This window comes from Mastomys coucha, unplaced genomic scaffold (genome assembly GCF_008632895.1).
Source record: "Mastomys coucha isolate ucsf_1 unplaced genomic scaffold, UCSF_Mcou_1 pScaffold6, whole genome shotgun sequence".
Lineage (NCBI taxonomy): Eukaryota > Metazoa > Chordata > Mammalia > Rodentia > Muridae > Mastomys > Mastomys coucha.
The window spans coordinates 86,219,086-86,241,705 of NW_022196912.1; the positions used below are offsets into that span (position 1 = coordinate 86,219,086).

The 22,620-nt window shown below is 43.7% G+C and overlaps 1 protein-coding gene and 1 pseudogene across 2 annotated transcripts; one reads left to right on the plus strand and one right to left on the minus strand.

Moving 5' to 3' along the window:
- Window positions 1-445, minus strand: part of LOC116081052 — a 43,958-nt pseudogene extending 43,513 nt beyond the window's left edge.
- Window positions 446-7,315: 6,870 nt separating this feature from the next.
- Window positions 7,316-17,968, plus strand: Dact1 (dishevelled binding antagonist of beta catenin 1). 2 transcript variants are annotated; one of them, XM_031356440.1, is made up of 4 exons: window positions 7,316-7,844; window positions 10,208-10,340; window positions 11,334-11,489; window positions 15,009-17,968. In XM_031356440.1, the coding sequence occupies exons 1-4, from the start codon at window positions 7,521-7,523 to the stop codon at window positions 16,841-16,843; spliced, it is 2,448 nt and encodes an 815-aa protein (XP_031212300.1). In that variant the 5' UTR covers window positions 7,316-7,520; the 3' UTR covers window positions 16,844-17,968. The 2 variants fall into 2 exon arrangements, with proteins under 2 accessions (XP_031212300.1, XP_031212301.1); XM_031356441.1 differs by having other exon boundaries at window positions 7,317-7,844; window positions 15,120-17,968.
- The last annotated feature ends 4,652 nt before the right edge of the window (window positions 17,969-22,620 follow it).

The window sequence follows — 22,620 nt, forward strand, 5'->3', positions numbered from 1 at the left end:
AAAAAAAAAAAAAAAAAACAAACCCAAAAAACAAAGCAAAACAAAAAAACCCCTGATGGTGTCTCTTTATCACTAGGCAATACTGCCTCCCCGATTTGCATCTTCCTGGACCAAACTGAACATTAGTGGATTGTCCCATCTGCTGTCAAAACCATCCTCATGGACTTCAAAGAATCCCAGCGGAGGAAGGCCTGCTCCAGGGATGGGGGGGTGGGCGGAGAGATGGAGGCTGAGGTTTTAGGCTTCCTATGAGCACCATGCTGCATGTGACTGTCTACCTGCCAGCTGACTTCGCTTTGAATCTGAGGCTTTTCACAGCCCCCACCCCAGCTCGGTCCTTCCTGACTGTCCAAACAGGCTCAAGGCCCAGCTCCCGTTTGAAGTGGAGCAGCTCCTCTTCACACGTGCTGTCTGAGGTGCTAAGGATTAGGAAGCTGCTCTCCATGGGGCAGAGCCGGCCCAAACCTCAGCCCGCAATGTGAACGTTGATCCTCTCTCGGGTGATAATGGCACTCTGGGCTTTTCTACTGGGATCCCGAGGCTCCCAAAGGGTCTTAATTAAAGTGGATGTGCGAGGCTTGGAGGCAAACATAGTTAGAGAAGTCTGCATGGGTACTTCTTTTGAGTTCTGATTCCTTTCTGCCTGGCCTCGGAGACCTGGGTGCAGAGAAGAAAAAAGACAGAAAACAACCGAGCCAGTTGTATCTTCCGGCAAGTTTCTGCTTCACTGTTAAAGACTGGGGCCCTCAGCAGCACAGCACCTCTCTGATCAATTCTCCGTGCTAGTTTAGAGATGAGTGGAAATACCTCGTTGCACCTTGAGTGATGCATTTTCTTTTTCCTGGAATTGTTCCACGGGAAAGGTAATGAATGCATACATGAGTATGATAGATAATCTTTACTATTTACACAATAAATGGTGTTTAGATGAGGATATTGAACTATTTCCTTATAGAGAAAGTATCTTCTTTTATAAGTTCCAAATATGGGTTTAAAGAGTAAATATTTCAGCTGGGCGGTGGTGGCGCACGCCTTTAATCCCAGCACTTGGGAGGCAGAGGCAGGCGAATTTCTGAGTTCCAGGCCAGCCTAGTCTACAGAATATAAGTTCCAGGACAGCCAGGGCTACACAGAGAAACCCTGTCTCGAAAAACCATAAACCAAAATAAATAAATAAATAAATAAATAAAATAATAATTTAAAAGTTAATTAATACACAATAATTGCTTATCTTTATAGGTTAAAGTATGGTATTTCAGTACTTGTATATAATGTTTAATGATCAGATCATACTAATTGTCACATACATCACTTCAAACATTTATCATTTGACTGTGTTGGGAACATTGAATTTTTTTAAAGATTTATTGTATGTTTGAATAGTGTGTGTGTGTGTGTGAATGTGAGTGCCTGTGTCTACAGTGGCCAAAAGAGGGAATCATAACTCCTAGATTAGAGTTCCAGCTGGGTGTAAGCTGCCTGATATGGTGGTGGTATCTGAACTCAGTTCCTCAGGGCCACTACTGCCTGGCAGCAGTCTGCTCTTAACTGCTGAGTCATCTCTCCAGCCTCCTGGGCTCTGAATGTTTGAAGTCTCCTCTACAAATACTCTCACTTCCACTTCTTTGTGATTAACCATTTCTTTTCTTCTCTTTTTTAAAAAGATTTTATTTATTTTATCTTGGTACACTGTCATTGTTTTCAGACACACCAGAAGAAGGTATCAGATCCCATTACAGATAGTTGTGAGCCACCATGTGGTTGGTGGGAATTGAACTCAGGACCTCTGGAAGAGCAGTCAGTGCTCTTAACCTCTGAGCCATCTCTCCAGCCCCAATTAACCATTTCTTTAACTTCCACATATAAGTGTGAACATTTGACATTTATCTATGTCTGACTTATTGAACATAACCTCTATGCTTCCACAAAGGACAAAATCTCATTCTTTTTTATTTTATTTTATTTTTACAGCTAATATTCTGTTATGTACAGATACCACACTTTATCCATTTGTTTGTTCAAAGCCTTGATTGATCCTGAATCTTGGCTTTTGCCCATAGTGCTGCATTAAACATGAGACTGCAAATATCTCCTTGGCATGACACCTTTCTTTCTTTTTTCTTTTTCTCTTCCCTTCTTTTCTTTTCTTTTTTTTCTTTTTTTTTTTTTTTTGAGACAAGGTTTCTCTGTGTAGTCCTGGCTGTCCTGGAACTCACTCTGTAGACCAGGCTGGCCTTGAACTCAGAAATCCGCTTGCCTCTGCCTCCCAAGTGCTGGGTTTAAAGGCATGCGCCACCACTGCCTGGCAACAACTTTATTTTTTTTCCTCAGAGTTTAAATACAGGAGTGGAATGGCTTCTTTTTGTTGTTGTTTTGAGGAATTTCAATGCTGTTTTCCACAGTAGCTCTACCAATTTAATAGTCTTATCAATAGTGTTTTAGATTTCCTTTTTAATATTAATTTTGTACTTATTTACTCTCCATTTAGTCAAGGATGCTTCACTTTCTAGACTCAAAGCTTATTAAGCTAGAGACAGTGTCTTGCTGGATTACCACTGTATCTTTGATGCTTGATGTGTACTATGTACATCATAAATATCCGCTGAATAAGCAAAGAATTATTTAAAAATGTGTAATCTAGGGCTGAGAGATGACTCAACCATCAAGAACATAGCTGTTCTTCCAGAAGACCCAGGTTCAAGTCCCAGCACCCACATGGCTGTTACAACCAGTTCTAACTCCAACTCCAGAGGATCCAACAGTATCTTTTGACCTCTACGGATATTGTGTGCATATGGTGCTCAGACATATACGCAGGCAAAACACCCATATGCACAACATAAAAACAAATAAATCTTAAAACAAAACAAAACAAAACCCACAAACCCCAAAGAAGTATAATCTAATGGTGATGGACCCATGTTTGCTTTTATCCTATAAGAACCTTCTTTTCTATATATTTTTTTCTTATGAAAGTACTCATCTTATACATTAGAGTTTGCCCCTTTAAGAAGCCACTCATGATTATTTATAAAGAAATAGCCTGGGGCTGGAGAGATGGCTCAGTGGTTAAGAGCACTGACTAATCTTCCGAAGGCCCTGTGTTCAAATCCCAGCAACCACATGGTGGCTCACAAACATCCGTAATGAGATCTGATGCCCTTTCCTAGTGTGTCTGAAGACAGCTACAGTGTACTTACATATAATAATAAATAAATATTAAAAAAAAAGAAGAAATAGCCCATGGATCTTAAAATCAGGCACACAAAAGCGTATCAATTTGTGAGGTTGATAATTTTAAATAAATGGAGAACATTTTCAATAGAGCCAAATGGGAACAAACCAAACTCATATAACTGTTTAAGAAAGCGACCTGGATTTGTCTGAATAAGAAAGACTCTTCATTGCTTCATGGTGTTAGTGCCAAGATGTGTTGTTCTAGAGTGTGTGTATGCCTGGTACACTGTGTGTGCCATCTGTAAGGGTGGCTGGTAGAAATGATAGTGACCTGAAATCCAGGATTGATGGCGCATCGGTGATGAGCGTGTGAGTCTTGGACATATGAATATCTTCAGAAGTCACACTGAGACCCTTCAGCAGAAGCTTGGTTGTATGCAACCTCTTTAACACTGAAACCCAGCTAAAAGATAACCTTTCCTTCCAGGGAAGAGATTTATTTGGTCACAGGGCCCAGAGGAGGGAAGAGACTATTTCACAGTCTTTCAAACAACACAAGCATTGTCAGAGAGTGCCGTCTGTCTGCCTCATCCTTCCCCATTCCTCTCTGCCCTCAAAAGATTTTTTAACGTGTTCAGGGCCATGATGTTGCCGAGTTTTGTTACCAACTTTCCTTTTTGATGATCTTTTATTTCAATGTCGGCTTTCTTTCTCCTATGTGCTCACTGACATCTGATTGTGGGGGTCAAGCTATAATTAGTCTGTATATGAAGTTTAGTTCACTGTGGTTCTTTTGGCACTAGACTCAAATGGGCTTTGATGTCTGGCTGGAGCTTTGATCCCAGACCCTCAAATGGTGGTCATCACCCAATCCAAAGGATTGCACTTTCTTTCCCCCTCCTCCTATCTGGAGACAGCTTTCCTCAATTACATCAGTTGTGTCTGTTTGGTCATAAAAGCTGCAAGGCCTCGTTTGTTGCTTTTCTCTATTGCAAATCCTGAAACTGATACTCCTTGCTATGTCTGCAGTGGGCTATTCACTGAGGGATAAGGAATTTGCAGAATGATGCTCAGACTTCGATGGGGGTGTTCTTTGGAACTGTTTTGTCCAAGGGTGCAGCTTCATACTATGATGCAAGGACCTTTTCTGGCACCGCTTAGAAAATATCTTTACGCATATGTTACACGGTTGCAGTGTCTTCAACCCCTATGCTTTCTCGATTGTACCTTTAGCCCATTCTCCAGATCCCACAAGGCAGCAGGTCCATTCTGTCTTTAATGCCACACTCTCTGGAGGTCTATCACAAGGTTCCTAAGAAGAATAAGCCTTCAGTGAGAGGAAAAGACCGAACTAGCGCTGAACTCCACTTGAAAGGAGAGAAAGAAGTTGCACTGTTAGAGGAAGAAGCACTGGTGGCTGCTTAAAAGAAAGGGGGAAAATCAAAACTGCAGTGGAAAGTGAGACCGTGGGTGATTACTGGCAACAGCCTCCTTGTTACCTACAAACGAAACACAAACTTCAAGAAACAAGAAAACCCAGCAAACTGAACTAGAGAAGAGAATATTTGGCTGTTAGGTTTAGCAGGGAGCAGGGGCAACCAGGCCAGTCACACTTAATCTGATGACATTGGGAATTTTCCTGGAAAAACAATTACAGCATTGAACTCCTTGCTTCGAACTTCATTTGACAGCTGAAGTTTGTTTTAATTGGCATCTGAATGAACGGCATTACTTATTAATGTGTAATGGATACTTTGGAAAGCATACCACCCCCCCTTTTGTGACCATTTTATTGGTAGAACCTTTTGCATACATTAGTTTTAATATTTAAACTTGTTGGGAATGCTTTTTCATGGAGATGAACAAGCTGCTATGACAAATGGCTTGCTCTGGACTAACAGGCCAGCCTAAAGGGGCATTTGGTCGGGGAGCAGGGTGTCTCTGTGTGTTGGGGGGAGGTGGGAAGGTGGAGAAGTTTGGAGACACAGTGACTTGTCTGTCAGCTGTAACAAGATTTATTAGCAGTGTGTAAAAACACATTTCAGCTTCCCCCACCCTTTCAACTATATAAATATAGTTGTCAATGTGTGACATAGCACAGGCCACAATAACAGGGTCCACCCAACCAGAAGGAACCTAATTCAGAGCTAGAAAAACAAGAGGTCTGTTTAGAAATGGGCAGAAGGGAACAATGGCAGAGGACTTGGGAGAGTGGCATTATTCTAAATTTGTCTTCCTGAAACTTGTATTATCATGCAGTGTTTGGCACACAGTAGGCATAAAGAACGGGTGTCCTGTAAACTTTGTACATGTGGGAACACCTGAATATGGTTCCATTTTTATATCATGTTAATTACAAACCAAGGCTGTCTTCCCTTTTATGTCTGTGGGAGGTAGGAGGGGGAAGGGGAAGGATAACTGGGTGTGAGTGGGTGGCAAGGGAGTGCTTGCTTTTGTTTGTAACTACTTGGTAAAGGTCAACTTAATTCTATTTGTTGTAGAGATTAAGTGGGAACTATTGAGTTTTAAAGTATGCTAATAGAAGAACAATTTCTAACTAACCCTCCTCCTCTGGAGTCTCCTCTGAGGCTCCAGTTATCAGTGGCATACTTCTAGGCCTTGTACTTAGCGAGAGCACTGGTGCTATGAAGGTATTAGAACAGTCCCTGCCTTCAGGGGGGCTTTTAGGACGGAGCTGGAGAGAAGATACACAAGGAACACCTAAGTACACAGAATGTGTGTGCCCAGAAAGAGAACCAGACAATAGTGTGTGAGAAGGACCAGGCACTCATGCAGTTAAGGCGGGGGCGGGGTATGGGGCATGGGGCATGGGGCATGAACGAATTGATCTAGGAAGATCAGACCACATAGAGGGTAAAAAGAGAGAATTCCTTGCTGGAGTGAGCAGCTGGAGAGAGGTGTAAAGTTCTGAAATCATGACCTGGAATGTGTTCCTTCATATAACACTTTGTCTTAATGATCCCAAATCGTGACTCCCTAAATTCAATTTCTGAGGTGCTCAGATACAGCGCTTTTTAAGAGGCATGAGGTGTAGCCCCATAAGCCAGCCAGTGGCATTTCCAGACAGATCCCTGTGCCATTGAAATACCCACTGAGTGGCATCCTAAGGATTCAAGGTCAAATCCCGAATGGTACTTTAGGGGAATTTTAAAGAAAGTTCCTCCCGGGGGAGGGGGAACCCATGAGCACAATAACGTTCTTTCTCTGTGTCCTTGACCCCCGAGAGAGATCCGCCTGCCTCTGCCTACCAAGTGCTGGGACTAAAAAGCATGCATAATCTCTGCCTCTTGGAGAGCAGTAACTATTTAAGATTTACGGTCTGGACCATTGCATAAATATTATATGCCATTTGCCACTGTCATTCTTAGAATAGGCGGTCTGTTAGCTCCATTTTACTATTGGGTAAATGGAGGCACAAAGACGGCACTTAACTTGCTATTCGTGGATGAAACAGGAATCAGATTCAGACAGTCTGGATCCGGAGTCAGGGCTCTAGTGAACAGAAGCTAAGGAACAATAAAAACCCAAACTAGGTGCTCACATGCCACCCCTCATAAAGTCAGGGCTTTTTTTTTTTTTTTTTTTTTTTTTTTTATAGGAATTGATGCGACTGCTGGCCTCACCACAGCATCCTTCTATAAGACTTGAAATGCCCCCTACAGCAAAGCTTCCGTTGAAAGGCTAAAACAAACAAAAAGAGTTTTAGAACAATATTCTTGCTTGTTTTCTTTTTTTCCTTCCAGTTACAAAATAGAGTTTAAAACAAAGGCGACATCCAAACCCAAATCCACAGAAATGATGTTCTGAGTGGCGAGAGGACGTTAGCTTGGAATGAAGCCCAGAGCCAAGGGAGAGGACTCGGAGCGTGGAGGCGTGAGGAAGGGGTTAAGTTTCAGAAAGTTGTCCCGGGAGCCCAAAGCCACGGCGCCCGCGGACCGGCCCTCGGGGCTGGCTGTAACAAGATGCTCGGCCCGCGCCCGCCACGGCCTCCAGAGATGGAGCCGAGCCAATCGGCTCCGAGGGGACCGCGGTGCAGTCCGACCGAAAAAGGGGGCGCGGAGCCTGGGCGGGGCTGGGGCGGGGCGCAAGCGGCCCAGGCGCCTGACAGGAGCTGATCGCCGCGAGCCGGCGGAGGCGGCGAAGACGGCGGGCGGGCGGGCTAGCGGGTGGCGGGGCCGGGAGTGACGTAGCGTGGCCCGGGCGTTATCAGCTGCGTGGCTGCAGACTGGAGCAGCGCGGGATGCGAGTGCGGGCGGCATGAGCTCGCGGCCGGGTCCCTAGCGCGTGCTGCTGCTCCTGGGCTGGCCGGGCTTCGGGGGGTCATGAAGCCCGACGCGGCGCGCGAGCCCGAGCTGCTGAGCCCCGGCCGGGGCGCCGAGGCCGAGGGGCGCTGGCGCGAGAGGGGCGAGGCGGACACGGAGCGGCAGCGCACCCGGGAGCGCCAGGAGGCCACGCTGGCGGGGCTGGCGGAGCTGGGGTACCTGCGGCAACGCCAGGAGCTGCTGGTGCGCGGTGCGCTTCGCTGCTCCGGGGCCGTGGGGAGCGTCGCGCCGCGCGCCGGGGAGCTGCGGGGGGACGCGGCGCAGCGCAGCCGCCTGGAGGAGAAGTTCCTGGAGGAGAACATCTTGCTGCTGCGAAGGCAGTTGGTAGGTGGTGGCCGGTGGCCTGGCTGGAGGGGGTGGGCTGGTTGGTGGCCTCTGGCCGTGGGATCCCTGGCCGCAACGTGACCCCCGCCTCGATTTTCCCTGACCCCCACCCCCACCCCGGTATCGCGTATGCCCGCCGCGCGTGACTTCCACGCGTTGCTGGCGGATGCCTGCTTTGTGTCACCTGAGGAGCTGGCGGATTGCGGGGAGGGGGTGGCTGCTTTTCTATCCTGCAATTTGGAATTCTTGGAGTCCCTTGGTTCCAGCCTGAAAGTTAGGCTACTACATGCCCCCTTCCCCAGAGGTTTGCAACCCCCACTTAAAATGCCATTTCACCTTGTGGTCTCCCTGGTTATCCCCCCCCTCAACCCCCCGGGGCGGCGCGCACAAAAGCGAGGAAGAGGCTTGTTGCTTGCCTAACTGTCCAACACTGAGTTTTACGGGCGAAGCTCCTGCTGGGAGCGGTGCCCTATCCGTTGCTTTCTCTCCTGCTAGTCTCTTTCGCCTGGGCTGGTGGTTAGTTTTAAATAGAAGTCCTTTGTATAAGGCAGCTAAAACTAGATGCAAATACTGGCAATTTGGCCAGAGACCCTGCCCCCTCCTCTTTAATGCGGTCCGCCAGCTGTGCTTGGTGGTGGAGGTGGGAGAAGAGGGAACCTGCTCGCCGGGAGTATTTATCTTATTGGATTTCTGTCACTGTCTCAGTCGTTCTGTGCAGTCTTCATTAGCAAGGAAAAAAAAAAAAGGACTTTGGACCTTCGTGTGTTGAGAACGGCTTTTGATGCTGCCTCAAAATAATGGCGGAAGCTTTGTTTCAGAGACCTCAAAATGTAGTTTTGGAAACAGCAAAAAGATTCTTATCCCAGCGTGTTGTATGAGACTACTTAAGCTAGATAATGGCCCTCTAAAAGTGATGTTGTGGGCTGTCACGTGTTTTCTTGTAGTACTGTTTTCTAGATTATTTGTGTAGTTATTGAGCATCAAAGTGCTTTTACTTTTTTTTTTCTGGTGAAATTCAATTTTTAGCACACAAGCATATGGCTTACGTCTCTAAGCTTTTAGAAGTCATAGGTCGCGAGCAAGGACTAGATATTTCCGTGTATCTATTTTGTAAGGATGTGTGCTGTGGTTTGTGCAATAGCTCTGTTTTGGCATTTTTACTGTTTCTTTGGTAATAGAACAGAATTGTACGTACGGGAATTTGAGCCAGCTCTTTCTGGTTGTGACTGGTCGTTTACATTTCGGCATTGTCTTGTACAATAGCACCTTTTATGTCTTCCCGAATCTCTAGATCACGAGCCGCGCATTTCTATTGTCCGCTTCAGCGGAGCAAGGCAGTGTGTCAGGAGAATTCCACTCCAGTCAATGTTTATGGTACTATTTTCATTTGTAGACTTGGCATTCTTGATTTAAACCAGATGCCTTTTGCGTTCTTCTGCTTTTCCAGCAACAGGGAGCACTAGATGGCAGTGTGAGTTAGCGCAACCAGTCTGTCACCTTGGGAAACCCAAGCTGAGTTCAAATCGTGAAGGGCTTTCCCTGGAGGGTTTTGGATTCTGCCAGCTCACATTATACTTGGCGCTAGCTATTAGTATTAATTTCTCGCTTTCAAAGGCCTTAAGACTGATTAAGCCCTACTAAGCAACTAATAGAAAACAAAGTTCTGTAGGCCATGACATTTGGCCAGAAAGCCTCACCTAAGAAAGATTAGAGTGTAATGTAGAAAATCTATTACTTTGACTTCAAGAGCATACTGTGAAGGATTTTCTTCAAACTGGCTGCACACCAAAGGATTCAAAGTCTATACAAGTTCTTTGCCCTTACCTATAAAAAGTCACAGTTTGTATAGATTAGTAAATGTTAAAAACAAATCTTTTCCATTCTTACAGTACTAGGCATCATTGAACATGGGCACACTAGCCAAGCTCTCTACCAAGGAGCTACAACCCAGCCACATTATATATTTAAAATTTATTATTATTGTGTTTGGTATATGCAAGTGAGTGCAGCAGTGTGGCACATCACGCCTGTGGAGGTCTGAGGACAAAATTCAGGAGTTGGTTCTCTTCTTCCAGTGTGGGTTCAGGGGACTGAATTTAGATGACCAGGCTTGAACAGCAAGCATTTTTACTAGGCCATGCTTCAGCCCTATTATTATTTTTAATGAACAAACTTTGCATCACCAAAAAAATTTGAGAAAGAACTAAAGATAGAGGGCATGCCCTGCATTCTGATTATGCAGTAGCATTTTGATCAAAAAGGGCTTGGTGACAATTACACCAGTGGTTTGCATGGAGGACTTTCTTCTGGTTTTGTCACTATGTGCTTATTTTTTTTTCCTTTCCCTGCTTCTCCCTAATCAGAATTGTTTGAGGAGAAGAGATGCTGGTTTGTTGAATCAGTTGCAAGAACTTGACAAGCAGATAAGTGACCTGAGACTGGATGTGGAGAAGACATCTGAAGAGCACCTGGAGACAGACAGCCGCCCTAGCTCAGGTGAGCATTGTTTCCAGTGTGAAAACAACTGAAAAGTAGCCCACCATTCATTTGCTCGAGGGGGAAGTAAATTCAGTCTATATAAGATTTTCAATAATAGAGTTGAGCTGCCCAGTGATCCTTGAATTTAAAAAACTACAAACTTCTATTCAGATTTCTGGAAGAGCAAACAGTCTTCCTTTGAAATCCGAGAAATCAGATCTGGGCTAGAAAATTAGTCACACTTCAGCTTCCTGAGATGGCTGTAGTTTCCCCTTCTTTTAAGCCATTTGGCTCCTTAAGTTTCTCTTTTTCTTATTCTTATGTTTACTGTTTACTTCAGTGGTTTTTGTTTTTGTAGCCCAGATTGGCCTTGAGTCCACCCCCTGTCCTCCTGCTTCAACCTTCTGAGTGCTGGGATTATAGGCATGAACCAGCATACCCAAACCCTACCCAGAAAAATTAGTTACTCCTTCTGAAATATTCCTGATAAATATGAGAGTCTGGCAGATGTGGGTTCCTTTTTCACACCTTTAAAGATGGGACAGAAAGGAGGATGAAAGGAACTTTGAAGTGTCCCTAGCATTACGTGATTTTTGCCATCTCTAAGGAATATTTGAAATAAAAGTGTATATTTAATTTTGTTTAAAAATCTACCACTTGTGGGATATGTACCTCCCCGCCCCCTCCCCACACAAAGAACCTGAAACAAAAATGAGCTTTCCTTTTCTTTGATGTGTCATTCTCTGTTTTTTTAAAAGATATATTTATTTATTTTATGTATATGAGTACACTGTAGCTATCCTCAGATACACCAGAAGAGTGCATCAGATTTCCATTACGGATGGTTGTGAGCCACCCTGTGGTTGCTGGGATTTGAACTCAGGACCTCTGGAAGAGCAGTCAGTGCTCTTCACTGCTGAGCCACCTCTCCAGCCCACCTCTCAGTGTTTTAACATCAATGTGTGCTATTGCTTGATAGGATACTAATTCCAGCCATCCTTTTACTTGTAGGGTTTTATGAGCTGAGTGATGGAGCTTCTGGATCCCTCTCTAACTCCTCCAACTCCGTCTTCAGTGAATGTTTGTCCAGTTGCCATTCCAGCACCTGCTTCTGCAGCCCCCTGGAGGCAGCCTTGACCATCTCAGACAGTTGTCCCAAATCTGCAGGTAAGGATTTTTAGCATGGATGGAAATTTTAATTGGGAAAGGTCAGGGGTCTTTAAGGTTATGTAGCTTCAGCTATCTTTTGATAGGAAACAATTTGGGCAGTGTGTTTCGTGTACTCAGTGCCACAGTTACACACAGAGCCTATACTTTGATCTAGATGAACGTCTACTCAGTGCCACAGTTACACACAGAGCCTATACTTTGATCTAGATGAACGTCTAGACTCACCAGCTCTTTGGTGCCATTTGGCTTTATATTATGGAATTGGAAAGGCACCTTACTCTTGGAGGAATTGTCCCTGTATTAGAGACACAGAGCTCTGGTTCTTTGTTGTTTAACATCTACCCTTCCTACCTCCCTCCTTCTTCTCTCACCCCTTTCTGATGTTAGTGATTGAATCCAGGGCTTTGCACTAAACATATGCTATGTCTTCTGCAGCCTGATTTTTACCTTCTTCTTTGTGTTTCTGGGTACCTCTTGGCTGTATCTCCATCTCTTTCTCTTCTTTTGAAAACTATCCTGGAATTCTTTTATTCTTTTTTTATTTTTGTTTTTTGTTTTTTTTCTTCGAGATAGGGTTTCTCTGTGTAGCCCTGGCTGTCCTGGAACTCACTCCATAGACCATCTTTTATTCTTTAAAGTACACAGTAAGTTATATATGTCCATCAGTCTAGCCAAGGACTACTGACACTTTGGGGAGCAGTAGCCCTTCCACGTTTCTTAGAATGCTCCACACAATGAAACTGCCCACAGTCTGTATATTACAGTTCTCCACTGTATATCACAGTTCTCCACTATATATCAGAATTCTCCACTCCGGGCTTCCAAGATAGTCATGATATTGCGAGTGATGGAAAAACTTACGATGATCTGTGTACATTTATCTTTGAATTCTCCCAACAGGATTTCAGGGTACATTTGCTAATGTTTGGGGTACAGTTAAGAAAAGAAAATGAGGGGCTGGAGAGATGGCTCAGGATTAAAAAAGCACTTACTGCTCTTGTAGAGAACTTGGGCTCGGGTCTCAGCATAATCATCTGTAACTCTTAGTCCAAGGGGCCTGACCTTTGCAGGCTCCTGCACACATGTGGTATATATACACACCCTCAGGCACATACACAGAAAGTTATGTATAAAAAAAAAACCAAGGTCTAGTGAGGTTATTTAAATGATTTAAGGTTACATAGTTGGGCCATAGCAGAATTCAAACTCACATCTAACTCCAGGGAGTTCAGAAATGGTGATGTTCAGCCATCTCACCTGATTTTTTAAAAAAATCAGGCCACAGGTATTGTGAGAAGCTTCCACTTGCTAAATGAAAGTTGTCCCTGAAAGTCAGAACCCCGCCCCTCCTCATTCCTGTTGTATTTTGGTAACGTAGAACAGCAGAGAAAGCAAGAGGATTGGAGCTGCTGGGGGCGGGAGGGGCAGGGATGGGCCATTGCATTCATGGTTCTCATCTGAGTACAAGGCTGATTGAGTCCAACAAAGCAAGCATCACACTGAGCAACTGAGCTTGCTAATTGGTCAAGCCTTTGTATTTGTACAGTGTGTGTTGTCGCCAGCAATCAACCATTTGGGAGAGTACTGAACCCTGTGATCTAGTGTCTTGTCTAGTATCTGGGCCTCAAGTTCATTGTTAATTGCTCCCCATCACTCTGCAGATCTGGTTTCAGAGAGAAACTTTATAAACCCATTAAAAGGCACTTTGGACAGGGTTTCCTCAAAGGTAGACCCCTAGCGCTTCCGAAGGCCACATCCTTACATAATTGAGACAGTTGGGCTGGGACTTGGGAGACTGGTTTGTCTGCTCTAAGTAGAGAAAGGACAGAAATGGCAACTCATGGGCAAATGTGACTTTAAGGCAAAAAAGTGGAGTTTTAAGGTGCTGGCAGAGGATAGTGGGAATGGTGTTAGCTAGAGAGGTCTCATTACCTTCTTCCCTCCCTCCTTCCTCCTCCTTTCTGCAATTCCAGGCACCCCTGCACTACCCCATCTTCCTGCTGGGATTATAGGCGTTCACCACCATGCTGGTCTTTTCTACCATCATCAAGCTCTTTATTAGAGGTTTTCATTTTCATTCAAAAGAAGCAAACCCCAAAACTCTTTAGAAATGATATCATCCTGGTGTTTAGATTATTTTGTTTTTTCCTCTCAAGACTGCTAATTATTGAAGGTTAGAAAGCTTTCCTCTTAACAGTTAACACACAGTTTGATACTTCATAGGTTCTCAACAGTCAAATGGATAGATATAATAGAGGGAAACTTTGAATTTCCCCAACTGTAGGATATAAAAATAATTTATTTTCCAAAGTAGAAACAAACATTTAACTAAGAGCTTGTTTCATTGTATTTTGACATGGACATTTTTGAAATGTAAGAAGCTTCTTTTAAAATAGAATTTTATGTATATGAATGTTCCTACCATGTATGTTAAGTTAGTTCACCACATGTGTACAGTGTCCACAGACCAGAAATGGGCATCAGATTCTCTAGAGCTGTCAGAGGGTTGCTAGTAGCCATGTGGTACTGAGAACTGAATCCATGTCTTTCCTGAGAGTAGCAACTGATCCTAACTGCGGTGCCTTGTCTCTACCCCATCCCCCAAAACTTATCCTTCAAAATTGCTCAGTCTTTAAAAAACTTATTAAAATTTCCTTACCCTATTAAAATATTGTTTTTACTGTCACTATTAAGGATATACTGTGACTGTTACATTTTATTAGTTGTTATTGTAATAAGATCTGGTGGCTGGAGAGAAGGCTTGATGGTTCAGAGCACATATTGCTCTTGTAGAACACCCACTTTAGGTGGCTCAAGATTGCTTGTAACTCCAGCTCCAGAGGATCTGGTCCTCCTCTTACCTCTGTGGGCACCTGCACTCATATGCACTAACACATAAACAAAAATAAAAATAAGAAGACTCCTTTTAAAAAAAGCTTTGATCTGTCTTGTTGATTTTTTTTTTTTTTTTTTTTTTTTTTTTTTTTTTTTTTTTTTTTTTTTTTTTTTTTACCCAAAGGATAGTTTAAAGAGAAACCAGAGAAGGGAGAGTAGACTAGAAAAAGAAAATAAAAAGTTCTAAGGTACAGTTACTGGAAACAGAAATAAATGTTGCTTTTCACATCACACTGGAAGGTACTGCTTCACTTCAGAGTTTGTTTGCATAGGTATCTTTAAATTTTCTACTGAGTTATATCATGATTTTCACTAAGCTTCATGAAGTGTTTCCTTACATTACTCAGTAGTTTCAGAGCATTATGAATGGCTAAATTTTTGTTGTTGTTGTTGTTGGTAAAGACATGATAAATTGTACTTTGTCAAAATTCTTCAATATTGTTTGCTTTCATTCAGTCATCCATGAACTTCAAATAAGCTTGTAGTGGGATCGTTGCTATTGTTTCTCCACTAAGTTACTTTGTTACTAAGTTACTAAGTTACTCCACTTAGTAAACTTTGGCCAGAGTCAAGGTGGCTCTACCAATTCATTTCTTCAGTGTATCTTTACATGTTTTTCAGATCTCATAGGATGGTTGGAATGTAAAGGCGGCCACTGTGAAGACCAGGTCTCAGGGACAATTTGCAGTTCCCTCTCCACACCACAATTTAATTCCCTTGATGTCATTGCAGATGTGAATCCTAAATACCAGTGTGACCTTGTGTCTAAAAACGGGAATGACGTATATCGCTACCCCAGTCCACTTCATGCTGTGGCTGTGCAGAGCCCAATGTTTCTCCTTTGTCTGACGGGCAACTCTCTGAAGGAAGAAGAGGGACTTGGGAACCATGCCAGCGACATTTGCATTGGATCTGAACTGAATGCCCCCAAAACAGATAATTCCCTGCCATCTCCAAGCAGTTTGTGGTCAGCTTCCCAGCCTGCATCCAGTAAGAAAATGGATGGGTACATTCTGAGCCTGGTCCAGAAGAAAACACACCCTGTAAGGACCAACAAACCTAGAACCAGTGTGAATGCTGACCCTACCAAGGGGCTTTTGAGGAATGGAAGTGTGTGTGTCAGGGCCCCTAGTGGTGTCCCACAGGGCAGTAGTGTGAACCTTAAGAATACAAAACAGATGTGTTTGCCCTCTGGGGGAATACCCTCTTTGGAAAATGGGCCATTCTCCCCTCCTAAGCAGAGGGCAAAAGACTCAAAGACAGACCAGTTAGAAAGTAAGAGGTTGCCTCTGCCAGAGGGTTGTTCGGCAGGCGCTGCCATGGAACCCCAAAGCAAGTATCTGCCCAAAACCACCAAGGCAGCCTCTCAAGAGCTCGCAAGGTGTCAAGCTGGACTGGGGGAATCCATGAAGGAAAGCAATCAGGGCTCGGGTGTTTCTCCTAAAACAAGTCCGGGCAGAGGCCCTGTCGCCCCCGCAGAGAACAAAACCCTGCAGCTCCAGAAAAAGATGCCGCAGAAGAACAGCCTCCAGGCTTTGCCTGCGGTGGACAGGCCGGCCTTGGACTTCAAAAGCGAGGGCTCTTCTCAAAGCCTCGAGGAAGGGCATCTGGTGAAAGCTCAGTTCATCCCAGGGCAGCAGGCGGGCGCCAGGCCTCACCGTGCACACAGGAACCCGGGTGTCGCAAGGAGCGCCACCTTGAAGGCTCGCGGCCAGGCAGCCATGGAGCACAGCCTGCCCACCGTCAGGGAGAAACCGCGGGCCGCAGGCAAGAAGTGCCGTTTCCCAGACGACTCGGATACAAATAAGAAACTCAGGAAGGCCTCCTCCAAGGGCCGGCGCAGTGGCGGGCTGCCCGAAGCGGGCCTTCCCGGCAGGCCCCTGGGCACCGGCGGCCATAGGGCGGGCAGCAGGGCGCACGCACACGGACGGGAGCCGGTGGTGGCCAAACCTAAGCACAAGCGAACCGACTACCGGCGATGGAAGTCGTCGGCCGAGGTCTCCTACGAAGAAGCCCTGCGGCGGGCACGGAGGGCTCGCAGGGAGCACGAGAGCGCCTACCCGGTGGCCGTGGCCCTGCCATACGCCAGCCCCTACGCCTACGTGGCCAGCGACTCCGAGTACTCGGCAGAGTGCGAGTCCCTCTTCCACTCCACGGTGGTGGACACCAGCGAGGACGAACAGAGCAACTACACCACCAACTGCTTCGGCGACAGCGAGTCCAGCGTGAGCGAGGGCGACTTCGTGGGCGAGAGCACCACCACCAGCGACTCCGAGGAGAGCGGGGGTTTGATCTGGTCCCAGTTTGTCCAGACTCTCCCAATTCAAACGGTCACGGCCCCAGACCTTCACACCCGTCCCACAAAAACCTTTGTCAAAATTAAGGCCTCGCACAACCTCAAGAAGAAGATCCTCCGCTTCCGGTCTGGCTCTTTGAAACTGATGACCACCGTTTGAGCTGGTATAAGCGAGTGTCTTTCCCTACCCCTAGTCTCTGAAAAAAAAAAAAAAGAAGGTGGTATCTTAATATTTGTGTCATACTTGTATGGACGCTAGTGCCTTTAATGGAAGGTGAAGGATGTATCGCTAGTTAGAAGTGAATATTGAGGTCTTCGTGGTGGTGATAGTGAATGCATTTTGATGTGTCTGGCAAAGTACAGGTGTGTGATGTTCAAGTTTTATTTGGATGAGACCTTTTGTGTCCAAGGTCCGTGGATAAAATTTTTAAGCCGTGAACTCGCTCCTTGATTCTTTAGGGTTGTGTCCCTGAAAGGGCTTTCCAGTTGAGGGGCATTGCATACAATTGCATAGAATAGGTAGAAAAAAAATGGTCATTGCTTTCTGTAAATTTTTTACTATAGTCAACACTTCTCAGATGTCTCTCCATTCTATTTTCTTCTTAGAAGTACACTTTTTACTGGGTTTAGAACTTAGTAGACCAGACTGTAAATCTGGAGGTGATAAACCGGATAGGGAGACTGATAGGACCTTAAAAGGATTCACAAAAACCTTTGCCACGTGTAGTGCCTCAACCTTCGTTACAGTAACCCTTTCTTGGGCCATATATTCAGCAGTTTTTGATGCCTTTCTATCTCTCTGCTCCTAACTTGTAGCCAATACAACTCTTTGTCCCCTAGAGGCCTTGCCTTTGGGATAAAGTGTTGGTCCTTTGGTGCAAAGAAATTCACCCTTACTGGGTATGACTCCAAGCCCAGAATTGCTCTCCCCAAGCACTGTGCCACCTAAGCACTGGCCTAAACTGTAGTGCAGTTCAATCCTCACCAGACCACTCATTTATCTGGAAGGGCTTTACATTTTTTAAAAAGTTTTTGCTAAACAGTATTGTGTAAAATAGGGTTTTTAAAATACTGGTGTATGCATGTTTTGTGCATGAGTAGTAGTTATTTGGATTCTTGTTTTGATATTCCTGTTGTTGAATTACTGTATGATATAAACAGTATGTGTTTTATATATATCATTGTGTAAATTTAATATAACACATTATATGCTGTACTAAATGATTTGTTTTATTGCTGTTAACTTTGTTATTTGTTATAAAAACCAGATGTTTACACCTATAAATCTTGTGCTGGCTGTTGGTGTTATTTTTGAGATTTACATTAGACTTGTTCTAGAGTAGAATATTATTTGCAATAATTAAATAGGTTTTATGGAGCTCAGAGATGATAATGAATCGGGAAACCTTTTCAAAAATGTTAAATTAGGTTTATGGGTTTTATTTTTTTGTGCGAGTGTTTTGCCTGCATCTGTGGATGTGGACCATGTATATGGCTGGTGCTTGTGGGGATCAGAAGAATTAACTGGAGTTACAGATGGTTATAAATTACTCTGTGGGTACTGCGAATTGAACCAAGGTCCTCTGCCAGAGCAACAAGTGCTCCTGAGCAGTGAGCCATCTCTCCAGGTCCCCCAAAACATTTCCTTAGTTAAAAGTTCAGGTAAATCTTGACATCTGTCTTTGTTTTGTTTGTTTCTTCACTTGTTTTCTGAGACAGGGTCTAAACTGTAGCCCAGGGTGGCCTGAAATTCACTATTTAGCCCAGGCTGGCCTAGAATTCTGACATTCAAGCTTCATCACTTGGGTGAGTGCTGGAATTACAGATGTGCACCACCATGCCCAATTTTAGATGGACTTAGGCAAATAGTTTGGGAAGAAACCACCTCAAGCTTTTATTACATTTTTTAAACTACGGAAAGTTGAAACAAATGTGTAGTCAGCACCCAGTTTCAAAAGTTAAGCATTTTTTTGCCTTCTTTGTTTTAACTCTGTGCATGGGACCAGATTGCTGCTGTTGTAGGCCAAACCATATGGCAATCATGCCATCTCCCAACTGCACATTGCTGCTTTATTTATTAGATGGGCTCTCAGTATGTAGCTCTGCTCGGCCTAAAATTCCCAGTGTAGAATAGACTGGCCTTTTAACTCACAGAAATCCACTTACCATTAAGGTGTGTGCCACCAAGCCCATCTTGCTACATTATTTTTAAGTATTTTAGGAATGGTCTTTTTTATCTCTTTATAACTCAAGGATGCCTGGCAATGATGACGAATGCCTTTAATTCCAACACTTGGGAGGCAGAGGCAGGCAGATTTCTGAGTCTGAGGCCAGCCTGGTCTACAGAGTGAGTTCCAGGACAGCCAGGGCTACACAGAGAAACCCTGTCTCGGGGAAAAAAACTAAAAACCAAACCAAACCAAACAAAACAAAAAATAAAAAAACCCAAAACTCAAGGATGCATTTCCTAAGATCAAGAAGATTTTCTGGCATAATGATACTATTATCACACTTTGAATCAACAGGAACTCATCTTTTTTATTTTTTATTTTTTTGCCGTTTTGAGAGATGTGATATCCTCTGGGCTGGCTACAACCCAGATTGGCTTTGAACTCAATTCTGCTTCTACCCTATCTCTTCTGGGGTGACACAAGTGCACCACAACACGTGGCCTGTCTCAAGAACTTTTAAATAGCAGACTCATACCCTCTTCTATTGCAACCTGGAGTCAACTGATGCTGCACGTTACAATTGGCTATAAGCTATACGGTTTCTAGTCCTCTTAGTTTAGAATAATACACCCGTATTTTTTAAAATGGCCGTGTCCTTTTAAAGGTTGGAATTGTTGCCTTATAGAAGGAGCCTGCTCTCTAGATTTGGTGCTTTCTCCTATTGTGGTGTAGAATCTAGACCCTGTACTTCCCGTAAACAAACCGACACTCACAGTTAAGTATTCTTGGCATGGTTTCACCAGAGGTGTGGTGTACTTGAATCAGCTCACATCAAGAGACATCAGCTCACACCTTTGTTACTGAACAGAGTAGCGATCCTTAGGTTAAGTTAGTGCACACTGATGTTTCTGTTATAAAGGTATGCTTGGGTTGCATATGACTAGCATCGATGGGAGAGACTTTATGTCTTTCAAATTCTGCTTTGGCGCTTTAGTGTACCTTGCTGATCCTTGCCTGAGTTACTGCCTTGTTAAAAATGAAACTGGTTTTCTAAGAATTGTTTCTTCTTCCCTCTTCACTGACATTCTAAGAAAAAACCTTTCCTTTCGCCTCTCTCTCTCTTGTTGAACATCACTATGGGCCTGTGAGTTTCTACATGATAGGCTTTAGTTGGTTTGTTTGTTTTTAAATGTATGTGTTTGAATGTCTTGCCTGCATTTGTGTCTGTGCACTGTATGCATGCCTGGTGCCCTCAGAGGCCAGAAGAGGATGTCAGGCCACCTGCTATTGCTATAAACAAGAGTTCTTTAGAATATTTCCTTTTTTTTTTTTTTTTTTTTTTTTTTTTTTGGTTTTTTGAGACAGGGTTTCTCTGTATAGCCCTGGCTGTCCTGGAACTCACTCTGTAGACCAGGCTGGCCTCGAACTCAGAAATCCGCCTGTCTCTGCCTCCCAAGTGCTGGGATTAAAGGCGTGAGCCACCACCGCCTGGCAAGAGTTAAGATTTTTTTTTTTAACTTTTATTGCATTATCAGAAAAGTTACATGATTTAAGAGTTAAGATTTTTAAGTCAGAAAAGTAAGCAGGCCTTGCAGAGCTGCACCATAAACATGCTAAGGAATTGCATTGTGGGAGGGACCTGTGAGAAGGGTAAGTATGCCGCTTCATTATGGGGATAACACTATTCCATTTTCCTACTATGTCTTGAGCTTCCTCGAGGAGCGATCTCCTGGCTAGGTGATTGGCAGCCCCAGTTGGATTAAACGGGCAGAGACAGTAGCATGCAGCGCTCCAGCCCACAGAGCAAAGTGAATGTCATGTCTCCACTCTGGGTCAGAGCTAGAGCTCAGGTCCATTCTTTTGACCAGGAGGAAGAACATTTCCCTTAATGGGCTTGGCAAAGTCTCCATCTTTTCTTTCCTTATTTATTCTCCACAGAGAAGGCATGCGATGTTTCCGGGAAACAGCAGGTGGGGGCTAAAGTCAGCCACAAGGGAGGGGGTCCATCTCAGTGACCCCCTCAGGCACTGATTGCTGTTAGTCCCTATCTAGCTACCTACTAGTCTGGAGCAGTGGCTCTCAACCTTCCTAATGCTGTGACTCATTAATACAGTTCCTCATGCGGTAACCCTCAACCATGACATTTCTTTCAGGGCTACTTCATAACTATGGTTTTGCTACCATTATGAATATCTGATATGCAGGTATCCGACATGGAATCCTTGAGAAAGGGTCATTTGACCCCTGGGGTCGTGACTCACAAGTTGAGAACTGCTGGTTAGCGCCTTTATTCAACTTTTCCCAGCCCCTTTTATTTAATTGAGACGTAATCTTGTCAGGTAGTCCAACCTGGCCTCAAATTCACTATGGAGTTCAGGCTGGCCTCAGACTTGTGGTAATCTTTCTGTCTTTTGTGTCAGGAATTTAGACATGCATCACCATGCTTGGCTTATTACTGAGTCTCTGAGTCCATAAGTATGTTTTATCTTTTATTTTACTATCTAATACTTTTCTTTAGCAGTTTTATAGTTTTTAGTGTGGAGGCTTGGAGATATATATACATATACATATGTATATATATATATATATATACACATATGTATGTGCGCATTATATATATATGAATTTTTTTTCTTTCTTTCTTTTTGAACTAGGGTATCATCTATCCTAGAGTAGCCACTTAAGTTTGAATAATTTTTATCAGTCAATCTTCACTTAATCTTTTCTTCAGATGCTGGGCCTGTCCAGTGTGTTCAGTTAGGAGAGTGTTTGCATAGCTGGCCTCTTTTATGCCTCTTCCAGCCAGTGTTGGAAAATGTACCTTTGGTTTCATTGAGAGCTACTTTGTTTGGTCTTAGATCTGACACTTTTAATATTTTATGTGATGGTTGTGTCTCTGATTATAACATACACTTTATATTATTATGCTTTTCAAAGGGTTTTTTACTTCTTGGTCCACAGTGGTTCCTGCAGCTGTTACAACCTGTCTGTTAAACATAAGGACTCACAGCATGTAGTCCAAAGCTGATTTAGAGAATTATTTTGAGAAGTGTTGTCCAGGTAAATAACAGCTGTTTGGAATCATTACAGAAGAAACATTAAATGGATGACTTACACTCATAGTTAACTATAGCACACCAATAATTCAGGGCTACCAAAGCTTACTTATTTGTTATATTTTAAAGGGAACACTACAAACAGATACAAGGATGTGTATTACCAGTGTCTAGGGAATTTCATAGGAGTGATTAATGACTAAACCATAAAAATAATCAGACCTGTTCGTGGTTCCAGTAATTCATCCTAAAATGTTTATTTGTTGAAATTTTATGTTTTTCTTTAAATGTTAATTTTTTAAAAATTATTCATTTGTTCCTACTTTATGCATATTAGTGTTCTACTTGCATATATATGTGTGTAAGGTGTCTGTCAGAGTTATAGGCAATTGTGACCTGCCATGTGGGTGCTGGGAATTGAACCCAGGTCCCAGGAAGAGTAGTCAGTGCTTTTAACCACTGAGCCATCTCTCCAGCACCTATTTCAAGGTTTTTATTCTGAGCAGAAAATTTGCAAGAACAACCTTTGCTCATGAATGTTTAAAAACATATCCTTCACAGTAAGAGGTAACCCCTACATTTTTTACCTTTTGGAGCAGTGGTTCTCAACCTTCTTAATGCTGTCACCCTTTAATACAGTTCCTCATGTTGTGGTGACCCCCAACCATAAAATTACTTTCGTAGCTAACTTGTAACTGTAATTTTGCTAC